This window comes from Maylandia zebra, linkage group LG7 (genome assembly GCF_041146795.1).
Source record: "Maylandia zebra isolate NMK-2024a linkage group LG7, Mzebra_GT3a, whole genome shotgun sequence".
In the NCBI taxonomy this organism is placed as follows: domain Eukaryota; kingdom Metazoa; phylum Chordata; class Actinopteri; order Cichliformes; family Cichlidae; genus Maylandia; species Maylandia zebra.
In genome coordinates this window covers 20,695,129-20,708,837 of record NC_135173.1, presented here as the reverse complement: position 1 = coordinate 20,708,837, position 13,709 = coordinate 20,695,129, and the positions used below count along the sequence as shown (strand labels likewise).

Sequence of the window (13,709 nt, the reverse complement as noted above, 5' to 3'; positions counted from 1 at the left end):
TGAGCCTAATCTGTTGCTGAAGACTAGAGTTTACAGTGGGAGAACACTGATGCACAGCAATGGTAAAAGATCAGAGGTCGGCTGTTACACTACCAAACTACTACTGGGGTCTCAGGGAAGAAATCACAGCTACAAAACTGTTAGTTTCTTAATTTATCTTTACTGACCTGCTTTTTGAGCTTAAAAAGGTTTAATGAGAAAAATAAAAGATAGAAAACTCAGTATTAAACACAAGCCTAAAAAAAAAAAAGTTTCTGATGGTGTGCAGCACAACTGCAGGCAGCATATATGTAATGATGCAAATGGTTACAGATTTGGTGGGACAAGGTTTTTTGATGCTATGCTTGAGTTATATGGTTCTCTCAGATAGAGATGGGAGAAAAAGGAGAGAGCCTGGAGTGAGAAAAGGGAGCAAAATCTTAGGAATTGATGCAAGAATGTTCTAAAAATGTGTTACTGTAACTTGAGTCCAGTTATTGCTTTTATGATCCATGGAACCTTTGCTTTCCATATTACACTATTTCGTTTTCAGCAAACTCTACAATGTATAATCTAAAAATCCTTGTTACAGCTTACCTTCCAGATCATCAACATCACCCAGATCAAGCTCTTCCATTAAATCTAGAAAAGCGGAGCAAAGCATGGTGTTAAAAATCAAAAAGGTTTTCACAGTAACAAATTATTTCATTTGATTTTGAATAAATTCACCTGTCTTTCGGCTGACATCGCCTTCAGGCTTCCTCAAAACATTAGGTGGTACCCACTTTGCCCTCTCGGTCTAGTACAAAGGGAAAATATTATTATTTTACTTAACTGAATTACAGATAATATTATTTTTTATAAAATAAAATGCTTAACCTACCTCTTTCTGTACTTTATTGTACTGATCGGCAGGTTCACCTTCAAGATTGTCATTACTGCTGCTGGCAACTGTAAGAGGCAAGATGACTTACTTACATTTGCCAAAACACAACGTCTATGAAAAATCAAACAACATTGATGAAGCTGGATGAGTTTTCCAGAACTCTGTAAAAAGCATTCCCATGCAAATGAGCTCATTGTTAATTAGTATGAACACACATGCTTAGCCTTTAGAAAAGCATTTCAACTCCCAGCAGTGTTTCATTGGGTAACAAGTTCAGCATCAGCCAATATGAATAACATTTAAGCCAAAATCTTGTGGAAAACAAGCAAGCTTAGTGCAACCCTGGGGGCCACTTAATCTGGCAAAATAAGGTTTATGGACAGCAGGCAGGATGAAGTACAGTATACTGCATGCATTCTATTATTGTGATCATGAGGTGAAGTTCAGGCCTCTGGTATGGTTTGCATGCTGATCCTCTGACCTATAAATCAAGATATTCATACCCCCTCCCTGGCTGACTCTTGGCCTGCCTACACTCCTCCGAGGCTCTAGCACTGCCATCTTATTGTCTCTATCCCCTCTTACAAATGAGGGAACATATAACAAGTCTACAAAAGAAACGTAAAAAAAAAAAATGTTGGAGGCTTTTTGATTGACACAAGTTATATTGCACTGCACATTCCACATCATGTTAAAGCTTGAACCAGAACTGACAGAGAAAATGTACAAAGTAAAGAACACTTTTCTATACTTACGATCAAATAAAGTCTCACTGTTTCTGCAGCATGAAATGGTGCTTGGAATGATATGAAAAAAAAAAATCCAAAACAAATAAAGGAATTTACAAAGTAGACTTACTCATTTTAATCTCTTCTTTCTCTCCTTCATTCTGACTATTTAATCCTCGTTTCTGCTCGTCAACATTCAGGTTTTCTGAGTGGGACTGAAAATTGCGGCTGGTCTGTGAGAATCAGGTTGGCAAACATTGGATCCTGCATGTCATTTAAAACTTTATCTTTACTGTACCTCAGAGCTCCATGAACTCTGGTCATCCTCACCCCCCTCTAGACCCAGCTCAGACAGGAAATCTGTTTAAAACATTAAGAGTGATGGTTAGCAACAGGACGAAAAAAGTCTTTTAAGTGCAGCTTATTTCATTTCCTAGGTCTAGTAATTACAGCTATAGTTTAAGTGTTGTTTTGTTTGTCCACAAAATTATACAAAACAAATTTACTAGGCTGATTATTTAAGGTAAGCTTTGTGAAGAAGTGGAGCATTGCTAAACAAATAACTCACTAAATGATGGCAAAAATTTTCTTTAAAACTGCAATGTGGAAGGGTTTTTGTTTTTCCATGCATCCTTTATTCAGCCAGGAATGAGATACAAGATTTTTAGCCTCTCATAATAACATGAATCTCATCAGACAATACTGGAAATGCGTGCTGTACCAAAGTAAAGCAAATCAAGTACACCTTAAATTAGCACCTGACCATTTGTCAATTACAGCTTTTTGCTGCACCGCACAGCATAAAGTTTCTTCAACAAGGAACAGTATGTTAAAACACTGCAAATTTCTAATGTCTGACACAGTAGAAGCTGAAGATCATCATCTGTTGTTTAGAAACACATTGAATTTAGCACAACATTATAACCAAGATGAAATCATACGCAAAGAGTGCTCACTTGTGTCTGTGCTGCAAAGCAACAGAAGTAACTCATTCAGCCACCTGAACACGCACCACTAACTCTAGCATGACTAATACATGAAGGCCAAGGAAAAGAATGCAATGGCTGCTGACGTGAATCTCCCAACACCAACTCAGAGGTCGTCAACAAAGTGAGCCTGTGCAACACGTCCGCATATTCGTCCAGATCACAAAGGCGCACCAAAATCACCAACGCAAACACCAAACATTTGTCCAGTACAGACAGTGAGTAATGAAAAAGATGATGTCCCTACACAGGGTTATTTTTTCAAATTGAAAATACCTGTATTGTATGAATCTCACACCTGTCATGTACTTTGTAACAAGTTTCATTCACATCTGTCATGCAGGTACAGTGACTAGAGAAAAAGTCTGTATTGGCTTCTAAGTGATGGTATTTAGGACACCCTATTTCAACACCTTCATTTCATTAAGTTGTAACTAAAAGGAATGTAGCATAATGTAAAAGTAAAACCCTGTTGATTTAACTGTTTTAAGTTTTTTTTTTTTAAATTGTGATTTTCTTCTAAGACAAACAGTGAATTTTGATGCAAAGATTTGTACATTAGCAGGAAATTAGCACAAGGATGTGAAAGCAGAGTTACATTTACATGAAAGTGCAATAAAAAGTGTTTCTGTTAATAAAATCAATTAATAATCGTGACAAATTACTGACAAGTTAGCTACTTCATCTACTGAATCCTACTAATCCTATTACATTTCCCATTAACCATACATACTTTAGACTGAAAAAGATGCCAAAATAGTGTCTAAAAAAGAAACAAAGAATTAAGTAAAGGTCATGACTTAAAACTCTTTTACGTGTTTAGCTTACATCCGTTTAATAATGTCCAGTAATTATAGAAGGCCTGCTTGTGACCTAGGCTAACAGTGATTAGTGCTCACCTGCTGGCCTATGTTACATCCTCTTTGTGCTCAAAGTGGCAAACCCCCTGGGGTGCCTGTCTCTTACACACCATGTCTGGCAAGAGTGACAGCTTTGCAGCTCTGCATCTCACTTTTGAGTTATAGCTGGTGGACAGTGCTACATTACTGGACATCAACATTCAATTGTACGGCACTACAGCTAAAATGCAAAGCATTTTTAAATAAATGACTTTTTTTAATTGAAGCCTTTAAAATAGGTTGCCAGTATAAACACTGTCTATTTTTTTCTATTCATTAGGTATTTTGTGAGAGCAGACATTTTCATTCAGAAAACTTTGTAATGTCCAGATAGTTGTTAATAAGGTGCTTTAAAGCAAAGGCATGTGGAGGTCATGGATTAAGTCTCTCATTTTTATTTTGTATGGGATTTTACAGTGAAAACTTCAAGGATTTTTATTGCTTGGTACAAAGCATCATTGGGTTAACAGGTGGATCATCCAGTTTCAATGCAGCTAGCCAAGCAACAAGGAACCACCTCCTGCTTAAAAAGGCAGACAGTGAAAGTGAACAGTATCCTTGATTTTAACATAAAACTCTTTGTTGGAGCCAGGGGCAGCACAAAGGTGATCCCCTTAAACCGATTTTTAGTTTTAGTCTCCTTATACTCCCCTGGGTTACTGGTTCTGTTACTAGTTAGCTAACACAAACTAATATGTCTATTGACCACAACCAACCAAACAACAGTGATGTAACACTGTACTGATACAATATGGCGCTAAACATGTTTTAAAAACCTTAATTTTAAGCACTTATTTCATAAATTCAGCTTCACAGGCTCTTGTTACACCTCTGTCAGTTTTTAAGAGCAGGGCTCTATAGCGTAAATTAGCCTTTATATATTTAGTGAGGAGATATGGTAGAACCGTTACGTCGTGGGGTCCCTCTATATCTATGGGTCACTAGAAAATGATGCTTTGAAAAGCTTTTAAAAAAGAGAGAGCGAAGTTTATAAATGATGGCCTCCAACCTATGATGAAGCATTTATAAATTGTCCCCTCACATGGGGTCAGTAATAAGTATGAAAATTTTGTGAGTCATATGCTATGGCCTTTGACGTCACTAATAGTTTCAAAGGCATGAGAGAGACTGGCACTAAAAGAATCCTGAATTGAAATCTATCGGAGAATCCTGCAACAATAAAGATTGTGTCAGTTTTGAGGAGTTTCATCAGATCTGACTGATTATACTACAGACTTGCTTCTATAAGGTCTTTGATCTTTGGTAGACTGGTGGTTTACTGTCATGGCGGAGTTCTAGGCACAGTACAGCCACACTCACATTAGACACTAATAGCAATTACAGAGCTACCCTCCAACCGATCCAACAGTCACTTACAATAAGCACTTCTGCACAATGGTTTTTAGTATTGTTAACTCCTGTGGACCACCATTTTCCTGACATATGAGCATTTGCTGGTTCTGTAGAAAGTAACTCCTTACCCCTCTTCTTCTCTTTAGAAACTTCGGCCTCAGGAGCAGGCGAATTGGCGTCACAAGACTCTCCACTTTCTTCAAGCTGATCATTCTCAGCTGATTCGTCTCCTTTCTCCTCCTCCTCTTGTTCCCTCTCTTTGTCATTATCACCCTCATCCTCTTCCTCATCCTCAGTGGAATCTTCCTTCTGTGCGCAGGAAAAAATGGAAATATTCAAAACTGTGCATGGTAAATCCCATTTTTCTGTGAGTATGCATCCACAGGTCACATTTGATATACATACAAGCTAAGCTAGGAACAAGGACGTGAATATAACTGTCTTAAAGGTCTTGGCCTAGCTATAGAGGACAGACTATTAATAGCCAAACTAAATGAGACAAACACAAGTAAAAAATATTCCCGTTTTACCTGAATTCCAGAGCATATCATATATATGTTTTCTGCCTCATCAGGTGAGTCTACATCAACGTCATCAATGTCAGTCTGAGGTAGTACTTCATCTGAAAATGTGTTCACATCTGAATCACTGTGCCGACAAGCTGTGGTTTGATGTTTGATGGGTGGGCATGAAAATGTCTTTTCCTTTATTGGTTTTTCATTAATCTCCTCTGACAACACTCTAGTTTGGTTTTCAAATGGAACGTATGCAGTTAATCTAGCTTCATGCTCATCATCTGCATCGATACCTTCACAAAGGCCTCCATCAACAGTTTTATCAGAATCGTCTCCTACTGTACACATTTTAACTGTAGCATTGACAAAATCGTACTGCAGCTTCTGGATCTTGCTGTCAGAGTCTTCACTCGTCTCATCGTCTTTGTGGACACTGTATTTCTTAACAACCTCCAGCTTTTCTTCTTCCAGTTCAACATTTTCTGCAAGCATATCATTTTCACCGATAACAGACTGAGGAACCAATTCACCATCTTCATCATGCTGATTATCCCTTTTAGCGTCTTCTGCCACCTTCTTGTGTACTGTAGCTGTGGACTTCAACTTTGGAGAACACTGCTTGGTTGAGTCGGGTATCTTCAGGATATCCTCACTGTGTAAAACATCACTGTTATTCATCACAATTTTCTCTTGCTTTTCTGAGCCATTGCTTTCATCTTCATCATCCCAACAGCTTTCATCTTCTTCAACTTCATCATTCCCCAAAAGTTGGTTTTCATCATCCAGTGCCGATGAAAGTACTGGTGAGGGGTCATCTGACTCTTTCTCAATACTTTCTCTGACCTCTTCTTCCTTAGACTCTAATTGCATCTCTCCAGTCTCATTTGCTTTGGAAACTGGGGACACCACTTCACAATTACAGTTAGTGCCAAAATCATTTTGGTCTTTATTTTCAGAGGAATCCCACTCTGATTCATCTACAGCTGCTTGGTTTCTGGACTGAGAAGAGGTTTTTGGACCTAGACCAGACAGTGACTTGTGGTTGTCTATAACCTCCTTAAGTGTAAAACATTTTGGAGATGCAACTGGTGATGAAGAATCCCATTGGCTATCTGGATGTTCTTCATTTGACTGGAGCAATGTGTTTTTTAAATGCAATAATGATGCTTCTGGTGCTTGAACAGTGCTTTTCTGATTAAAAACCTCATTGCTTACCTCAGGTATGTCAATATCACTGTCCTCTAATGAAGATCCCCATGAGGACCTGAGTTTCACTCCTGTGGAAACTTTGTTGTGCGATCCACAATCATCTTTACCATCAGAAGTACTGTCTGTGTTTTTTATGCCAACTTCAGGTAATAGATTTGTTTGATTAGCAAGAAAATGTTTGTCCTCTTCATTATCACTGTCATTCCAGTCCATATCACCACGATTCTGTTTATTGCCCCATGAGTCTTCATCATCCTTTCCTGTGTCTCTCTCACATTCCTTCATATCCTCGCCTGGTGAATGAGTTTCTGGACAATGTCGTGTTGAATCCTGGCCTGAAATTACGTTTTGATCCGATGAACTCAAATATTTCTTTCCCAGGCTGTCATCTTCATCTGAAAACTTAGATTCTACTCTTATGGCTGACACAACGCAATCCTCCACTATATGTAATGTGGCTGGAGTAACAAAGCTCGATGTCCCAGCGGGGTGCATGAAGTTGGTGCTTAAAGTCTTTGTTTTGGTATTTTTCTCTGAGGTATCTGCACTTTCACGTACAACTCCAAGAAATGTTTCACTCTTTGCAGTGATGCCAGCATCATGTGTGATCTGAGGGGCTTTAAATTCTGTAGTGCTAGCCACGCAGTTGCTATCATCCTCCTGATCCTCCTCTTCAGAGCCTTCTTCTTCTTCTTCTTCTTCTTCTATTTCTTCTTCTTCTTCCTCGTCCTCCTCCTCTTCCCCTTCATCACTTTCTTCATCATCTTCTTCCTCTTCATTAGACTCCTCTTCTTCATCGTCTTCCTCTCCCTCTTCTTCGCCATCCTCCTCTTCAGAGTCATCTGCATCTGAACTTCTTTCTTGAGACAATGGTCTTGATTTAGTACCCAGAGGTTGTTCAGAGTGTTTTCTTTTCCCCTGTTCAGCTGCACAGCCAGCTTGTTTTAAGATTTTAGGGAAAAAGACAAAAATCTGTCAGACACAAGCATGTAACAAAGGTTCAACAGAAATTTTTCACCTTTCTGTAGTGTGGAAGCGGAGTGGAAGTCATGTGGGATGCACTGGTAAGGAAGGTAATGGGAGTGGGATCTACTGGATGCTGAAGACTTTTGCTGGATGACAAAGCCTTTGGGAGGGATGGGATTCTCTGAACTCTATTTTCACTTTCTGGCTCAGAGTCTGAGCCACTCAACGATGTGTCAGCTCGTGCCGAAGCTACTGGAGAAAGAGGGATAGAAGATTACTACCTAAAACTACAAACTATGGATTAAAAAAGGTTGAAAGATTCTTGGTACCTTCTCCCTTTTTAGATGCAATCATTTTGCTGAGGTCAACTTTCAGAGGTTTCTGCAAGTCAGAAAATTAAATGAAAGTCAGGGCAAAATTACAACAATACAATATAAAAGAAGAATGAGTAGTTCCAACCTTTTCAATTAAAACAGATTCATCATCATCATCTGATGATGGCCAATCATCTGCAGCCCTTTTTGAAACACTAAAGAAGAGAAGGAGGAAGAAAATGGTCATAGCAAGGAAGTCGGCTGTAAGTATAAACTGTAGACAGCATTAAGAAATTAGCTCACCGACTTAGTGACTCTGACTGAGAATTATCTTCAAAATCTGCAAGAAAGCAGGAAAACATATTTTCAGCTCAGCCTGATCTAAAACAAATCATTAATGTAATATTTCAATAGGACAACTTTTGAATGGTGAAATCTTTAGAAGATTTAAATGTTGGCACACACACACACAAATTATATATATATTTATTCACCACATAACAGTGTCAGCAGATGTATTATCATTCAGTTATCCCTCTAATTTGCCCCAGTGAGTTTTTGTTCTTCATTGATACTAGCTAACATGAAAAGTCATGAAACTGCGATGTGAGAAAGTGAAATTTATGGGCTAACCTAGTTAGTGTTAGTGTCCCTGTATTTATTAAAATATTTGCTGTCACTGTATTGCTATTTTATTTTTTAATTGAGCCTAAGAGGCAGTAGGAAAAATTGCACTTCCAAAACAAATTTCCCTATACAGTGGGGCAAAAAAAGTATTTAGTCAGCCACCGATTGTGCAAGTTCCCCCACTTAAAATGATGATAGAGGTCAGTAATTTGCACCAGAGGTACACTTCAACTGTGAGAGACAGAATGTGAAAAAAAAAAAAATCCATGATTTCACATGGTAGGATTTGAAAAAGAATTTATTCGTAAACCAGGGTGGAAAATAAGTATTTGGTCACCTCAAACAAGGAAAATCTCTGGCTCTCACAGACCTGTAACGTCCTCTGTAAGAAGCTTTTCTGTCCCCCACTCGTTACCTGTATGAATGGCACCTGTTTGAACTCATCATCTGTATAAAAGACACCTGTCCACAGCCTCAAACAGTCAGACTCCAAACTTCGCCATGGCCAAGACCAAAGAGCGTTCGAAGGACACCAGGAAAAGTATTGTAGACCTGCACCAGACTGGGAAGAGTGAATCTACAATAGGCAAGCAGCTTGGTGTGAAAAAATCAACTGTGGGAGCAATCAACAGAAAATGGAAGACATACAAGACCACTGATAATCTCCCTCGATCTGGGGTTCCACGCAAGATCTCATCCCGTGGGGTCAAAATGATCATGGGAACGGTGAGCAAAGATCCCAGAACCACACGGGGGGACCTGGTGAATGACCTGCAGAGAGCTGGGACCAAAGTAACAAAGGTCACCATCAGTAACACACTACAACGGCAGGGAATCAAATCCCGCAGTGCCAGACGTGTTCCGCTGCTGAAGCCAGTGCATGTCCAGGCCCGTCTGAAGTTTGCCAGAGAGCACATGGATGATACAGCAGAGGATTGGGAGAATGTCATGTGGTCAGATGAAACCAAAGTAGAACTTTTTGGTATGAACTCAACTCGTCGTGTTTGGAGGAAGAAGAATACTGAGTTGCATCCCAAGAACACCATACCTACTGTGAAGCATGGGGGTGGAAACATCATGCTATGGGGCTGTTTTTCTGCCAAGGGGACAGGACGACTGATCCGTGTTAAGGACAGAATGAATGGGGCCATGTATCGTGAGATTTTGAGCCAAAACCTCCTTCCATCAGTGAGAACTTTGAAGATGAAACGAGCCTGGGTCTTCCAACATGACAATAATCCAAAACACACCGCCCGGGCAACAAAGGAGTGGCTCCGTAAGAAGCATTTGAAAGTCCTGGAGTGGCCTAGCCAGTCTCCAGACCTCAACCCCATAGAAAATCTGTGGCGGGAGTTGAAAGTCCGTGTTGCTCGGCGACAGCCCCAAAACATCACTGCTCTCGAGAAGATCTGCATGGAGGAATGGGCCAAAATACCAGCTACTGTGTGTGCAAACCTGGTAAAGACCTATAGTAAACGTTTGAGCTCTGTTATTGCCAAAAAAGGTTATGTTTCAAAGTATTGAGTTGTATTTTTGTTATTGACCAAATACTTATTTTCCACCCTGATTTACGAATAAAGTCTTTACAAATCCTACCATGTGGATTCATGGATTTTTTTTTTTTTTTTTTTTTTCACATTCTGTCTCTCACAGTTGAAGTGTACCTCTGGTGCAAATTACTGACCTCTGTCATCATTTTAAGTGGGGGAACTTGCACAATCGGTGGCTGACTAAATACTTTTTTGCCCCACTGTATTTAATAATCATCCCCATAGCTGTTAATGGTTTTAAAAAGGGGACAAAAAACAGACAGATTTTGCTAACGAAGTCTAGCTAAGGAAAGCAATACCTTTCCCTGCTTCATCTGCTCCATGCTCTAGAGCCAGTCAAGAGGTAATGCATGAGGAATAAGTAAAATGACCAAAGTCAATTATTAATAGACATGATAATAATGATTTTCAGTGGCTTTGATGTGATAAAATAAATTGCATACCATCTCTGTCAGTGGCTGGTCCTCCCAAAGAGAAGCCTGCTTCAAGATCTTGGGAAGGAGCACTCAGCATTTTTTTCTTCTTCTTGCTCAGATCTTGATGTGATAGGGAGGCCCTGTCCGAACGCTGGGTATCATGCTCTATGATCAGGTGGGAACAACTGACAAAAAGAGAGGAGAGACCCAAAATGTCATAACGTCATGACTGCTGAGAAACTTTAGCAAACTAAGAGTTAAGGAGAAACATTAATAAATTATTAAAATAAAATAACATCACAAATAAATTATTACAACCCATTTGTGGGCTTTGGCTATTTAGTTTATTTCATTTCTGTATTAAAATCCGACATAAATGTATAAATTACAGAAGAAATACCCATATACAAGCACAAAGACATATTCTTTTGAAAAAGTGTGCTTACGAGTGATGCCCATTTATTCCTGCATAGTTATCAGCTGAACATCCTTTGGTATCCTTTAGTGTGGTATCTGCATCAAACTGCAGGAGCACCTTTACCATACAGACTTCGCCATTTCCAGCAGCTATCATTAATGGGGACCTGCAGGTAAAAATCAATTGCAGCAACATGTTCAACCATGCCAAATAATGAGTAACACACATTAACATAATCCAAAGTGAATCACAAAGGTGTCATCGCTTAACCTTTGATCTTGATCCACAGAATTCACATCAGCAGTCTCCTTGAGGAGAAACTGAGCCATCTCAATATGGTTCTCTCGCACTGCTACTATCAAAGGTGTGAAACCCTCCTAAAATATAGATTACAGTTAAAATCACAGTTAAAATTCTTGCCCACTGGACAGTGCCTTCCATACGCACTGAAGAGTATCCTGATGTTCACCCTAAAGCAGAGAAACTGCAAAGTAGGGGACAGAAAGAAAAAAGCCACCTTGTTCTGGGAATTGATTTGAGCCCCATGTTGCAGCAGCAGGACAGCAGTGGGGACGGATGGGATGTTTGCCGCTAAATGTAGTGCCGTATTGCCATTGATGTCCATCAGATTAGGGTCAGCATGATTTTCCAGCAGTATGCTCACACAGTTGTCATGCTGGCCCTGAACTGCCTGTTATTAGATGAGAATTAACATTAACGGGCCAAAACAAGACGTGAGGAAAAATGAATTTTTACAATTTATTAAGAGTCACCAACTTGAAGCGGCATCATCCAAGATTACCTTCATTAAGGCAGATCTATTTTGATTGTCACATAGGTTAAGCTTGGCTTTGCTCTCAACGAGGAAGTGTACCACCTCGACATGACCACTAGCACAGGCAATATGCAGTGCGGTTCTGCAACAGTAAAAAAAAGAGTGTTACATATGCAAGCACTGTTGTTCTAACAGACCTTACCAAGATTATAGGTGTTTTACAACTTTGGTTGGCTGTTTCTTCAGGCCAAACTACATTCATTTTCAATTCACTCACTTCCTTCTGACACCTACTAATTGTAGATGGTAACTAGATCCTACCTTGACACATAAGTGGAAAAGAAAAAAAGGCAGTGTCATGTATGGGTACAGCTGGCAGCTTTCTGCTAACATTTAAGTGCGTGCCAAAATCCAGAAAATGCAAAAATATTTATTAGGGTTTTCATCCCCACTTACCTGTTCTCCTTGTCAAGTTGATTGACATCATTCTTCTTAGCCAACTGCTTCAGCTTTGCCAAATCACCCGCTAAGGCAGCCTTGTGAACCTTCCCTAGGTCCTTGTCTTTCAGTTCATAGCCAACAGAAAGCCTGCTTGCACTGTCTGGAGTGTCTAACGGGTGTTTTTTCTTTTTAGTGAAGCTGAATATCTTCTTCATTGTATATGGCACTAAAACATTACTTTAGCACCTGTCGCTACCTGCCACTCATCTGGAGGTCAACCACAGCCGACACTCCCATCCCTAAAATAAGACGTTCAAAGCGGATTAGAAGCCCTTGAAACAGTACTAAGCACTACAGCGTCGCTTATTATAAGGTATAATGCAACCACCGATATACAGAATTAGGTGGCTTTCGCACGTTTACTCTATAATAATCGAGTGCATATATCAGAAGGCAATACGCAACACCGAGTACTTCATCACGGTGTTGGATGACAGCAGAACTTAGCTGTCATGCTAACGAGATTCTTTGAGTCATACCTTACACAGAGGATTCCTTTAACGATAAGGTATCGTGAGTAAGCTGCTTTTTGACGAGATTACGATAAAGCAGAGAATCTGTAGTAGACAGCGTTAGCTGAGGTCGCCGGGATTTTTTTTTATCATGCGTTTAGCTAGCGTTTGAGATTAAGAGCTGTTGCCATGGTAACTGTCTGTACAATTGATACGTAGCTGAGGTTTTCCAATTTACTACTGTTCAAAATTGCCTAACCCTATTTTTTTTGTAGCGCAGTTGTGTAATACTGCTATATTACTGTATGTATTATCACTTCAAAATAAGTTATTGTAAAAAATATATGCATGTAGCTTCAACTGGCTCGTTACTGCGCCTCCCACGTCGTCACTTCATCATTGATGCAAACCGCCACATTTAAAATGAATGTGTGGTAGAGTTGAGCACAAGATGGATTGTCGCTATACGTCTGAAAAAAACATAACGACAATTTTCAGCTTAAAAACACCCCACTTGTGCACGCATACAACTCAAAAACTATGGTTCAACCTTAACTCGGCTAACACAATGCTAATTGGCTAAGACGCTGAAAATCAAACCTGATGTAGATAATTGGTTAACTAGAGCAAAGAAGACGAATAATGTATCTGAAGATATTACACCCTACTTAATGCGAGCATGCATGTAACTACAGCACACGAAGTCAAACACTAACCTGTTGATTGTCAGACTCAAACCATCACAGACCTAGACGAAAGCGAAGCAGCTCACAAAACCTTGCTGGTTGTTGGAGTTTTCAGGTAACCAATCAAAAATGAGCTGGGTGCAACGATGGGCCAATAGGCCTCTTAACTTCGTACACAAGGTTGGTTTACAAAGCAAAGAGAGTCATTACAGTCCATAGTGTAATAGCAGAGTTTTACCACTTGCTGGAGATATTTGACTGTAATCTTAAAGTTATATAGTTATTCCAAAAATACCTCAGCTGCACACAGTTTAATCTCAACAAAACGACTTACATTACAAAGAAACATCAACATGCTAAATCAGCATATATAATACATATACCAAACAATCTGATTTCTAAAATGCAGACACAGTTTTAAAATCAATCACACACACACTTCCCCCTCG

The 13,709-nt window shown here is 39.5% G+C and overlaps 1 protein-coding gene across 13 annotated transcripts in view; it reads right to left on the bottom strand.

Moving 5' to 3' along the window:
* ankrd26 (ankyrin repeat domain containing 26) overlaps positions 1-13,374 on the bottom strand; it is a 29,669-nt gene extending 16,295 nt beyond the window's left edge. For 6 of the 13 annotated variants that reach the window (XR_013099367.1, XM_076886034.1, XM_076886035.1 and 3 more), the window contains exons 1-20: positions 13,291-13,374; positions 12,078-13,044; positions 11,649-11,763; positions 11,364-11,537; positions 11,117-11,223; positions 10,875-11,012; positions 10,456-10,613; positions 10,312-10,338; positions 8,139-8,175; positions 7,981-8,050; positions 7,851-7,902; positions 5,362-7,493; positions 4,960-5,140; positions 1,892-1,953; positions 1,724-1,808; positions 1,369-1,473; positions 863-930; positions 709-778; positions 577-621; positions 168-179 (exon numbers count right to left, since the gene is read on the bottom strand). Coding sequence is in view for 12 of the 13 variants with exons in the window: in XM_076886034.1 (XP_076742149.1) it covers positions 168-179; positions 577-621; positions 709-778; positions 863-930; positions 1,369-1,473; positions 1,724-1,808; positions 1,892-1,953; positions 4,960-5,140; positions 5,362-7,493; positions 7,851-7,902; positions 7,981-8,050; positions 8,139-8,175; positions 10,312-10,338; positions 10,456-10,613; positions 10,875-11,012; positions 11,117-11,223; positions 11,364-11,537; positions 11,649-11,763; positions 12,078-12,277 (3,838 nt within the window). In the remaining variant the exon portion in view is untranslated. Of the gene's footprint in view, positions 1-167; positions 180-576; positions 622-708; positions 779-862; positions 931-1,368; positions 1,474-1,723; positions 1,809-1,891; positions 1,954-4,959; positions 5,141-5,361; positions 7,494-7,573; positions 7,774-7,850; positions 7,903-7,980; positions 8,051-8,138; positions 8,176-10,311; positions 10,339-10,455; positions 10,614-10,874; positions 11,013-11,116; positions 11,224-11,363; positions 11,538-11,648; positions 11,764-12,077; positions 13,045-13,290 lie in introns of all 13 variants that reach the window. The other 7 variants (XM_024799251.2, XM_076886043.1, XM_076886042.1 and 4 more) reach the window with 7 other exon arrangements.
* Between the last annotated feature and the right edge of the window lie 335 nt (positions 13,375-13,709).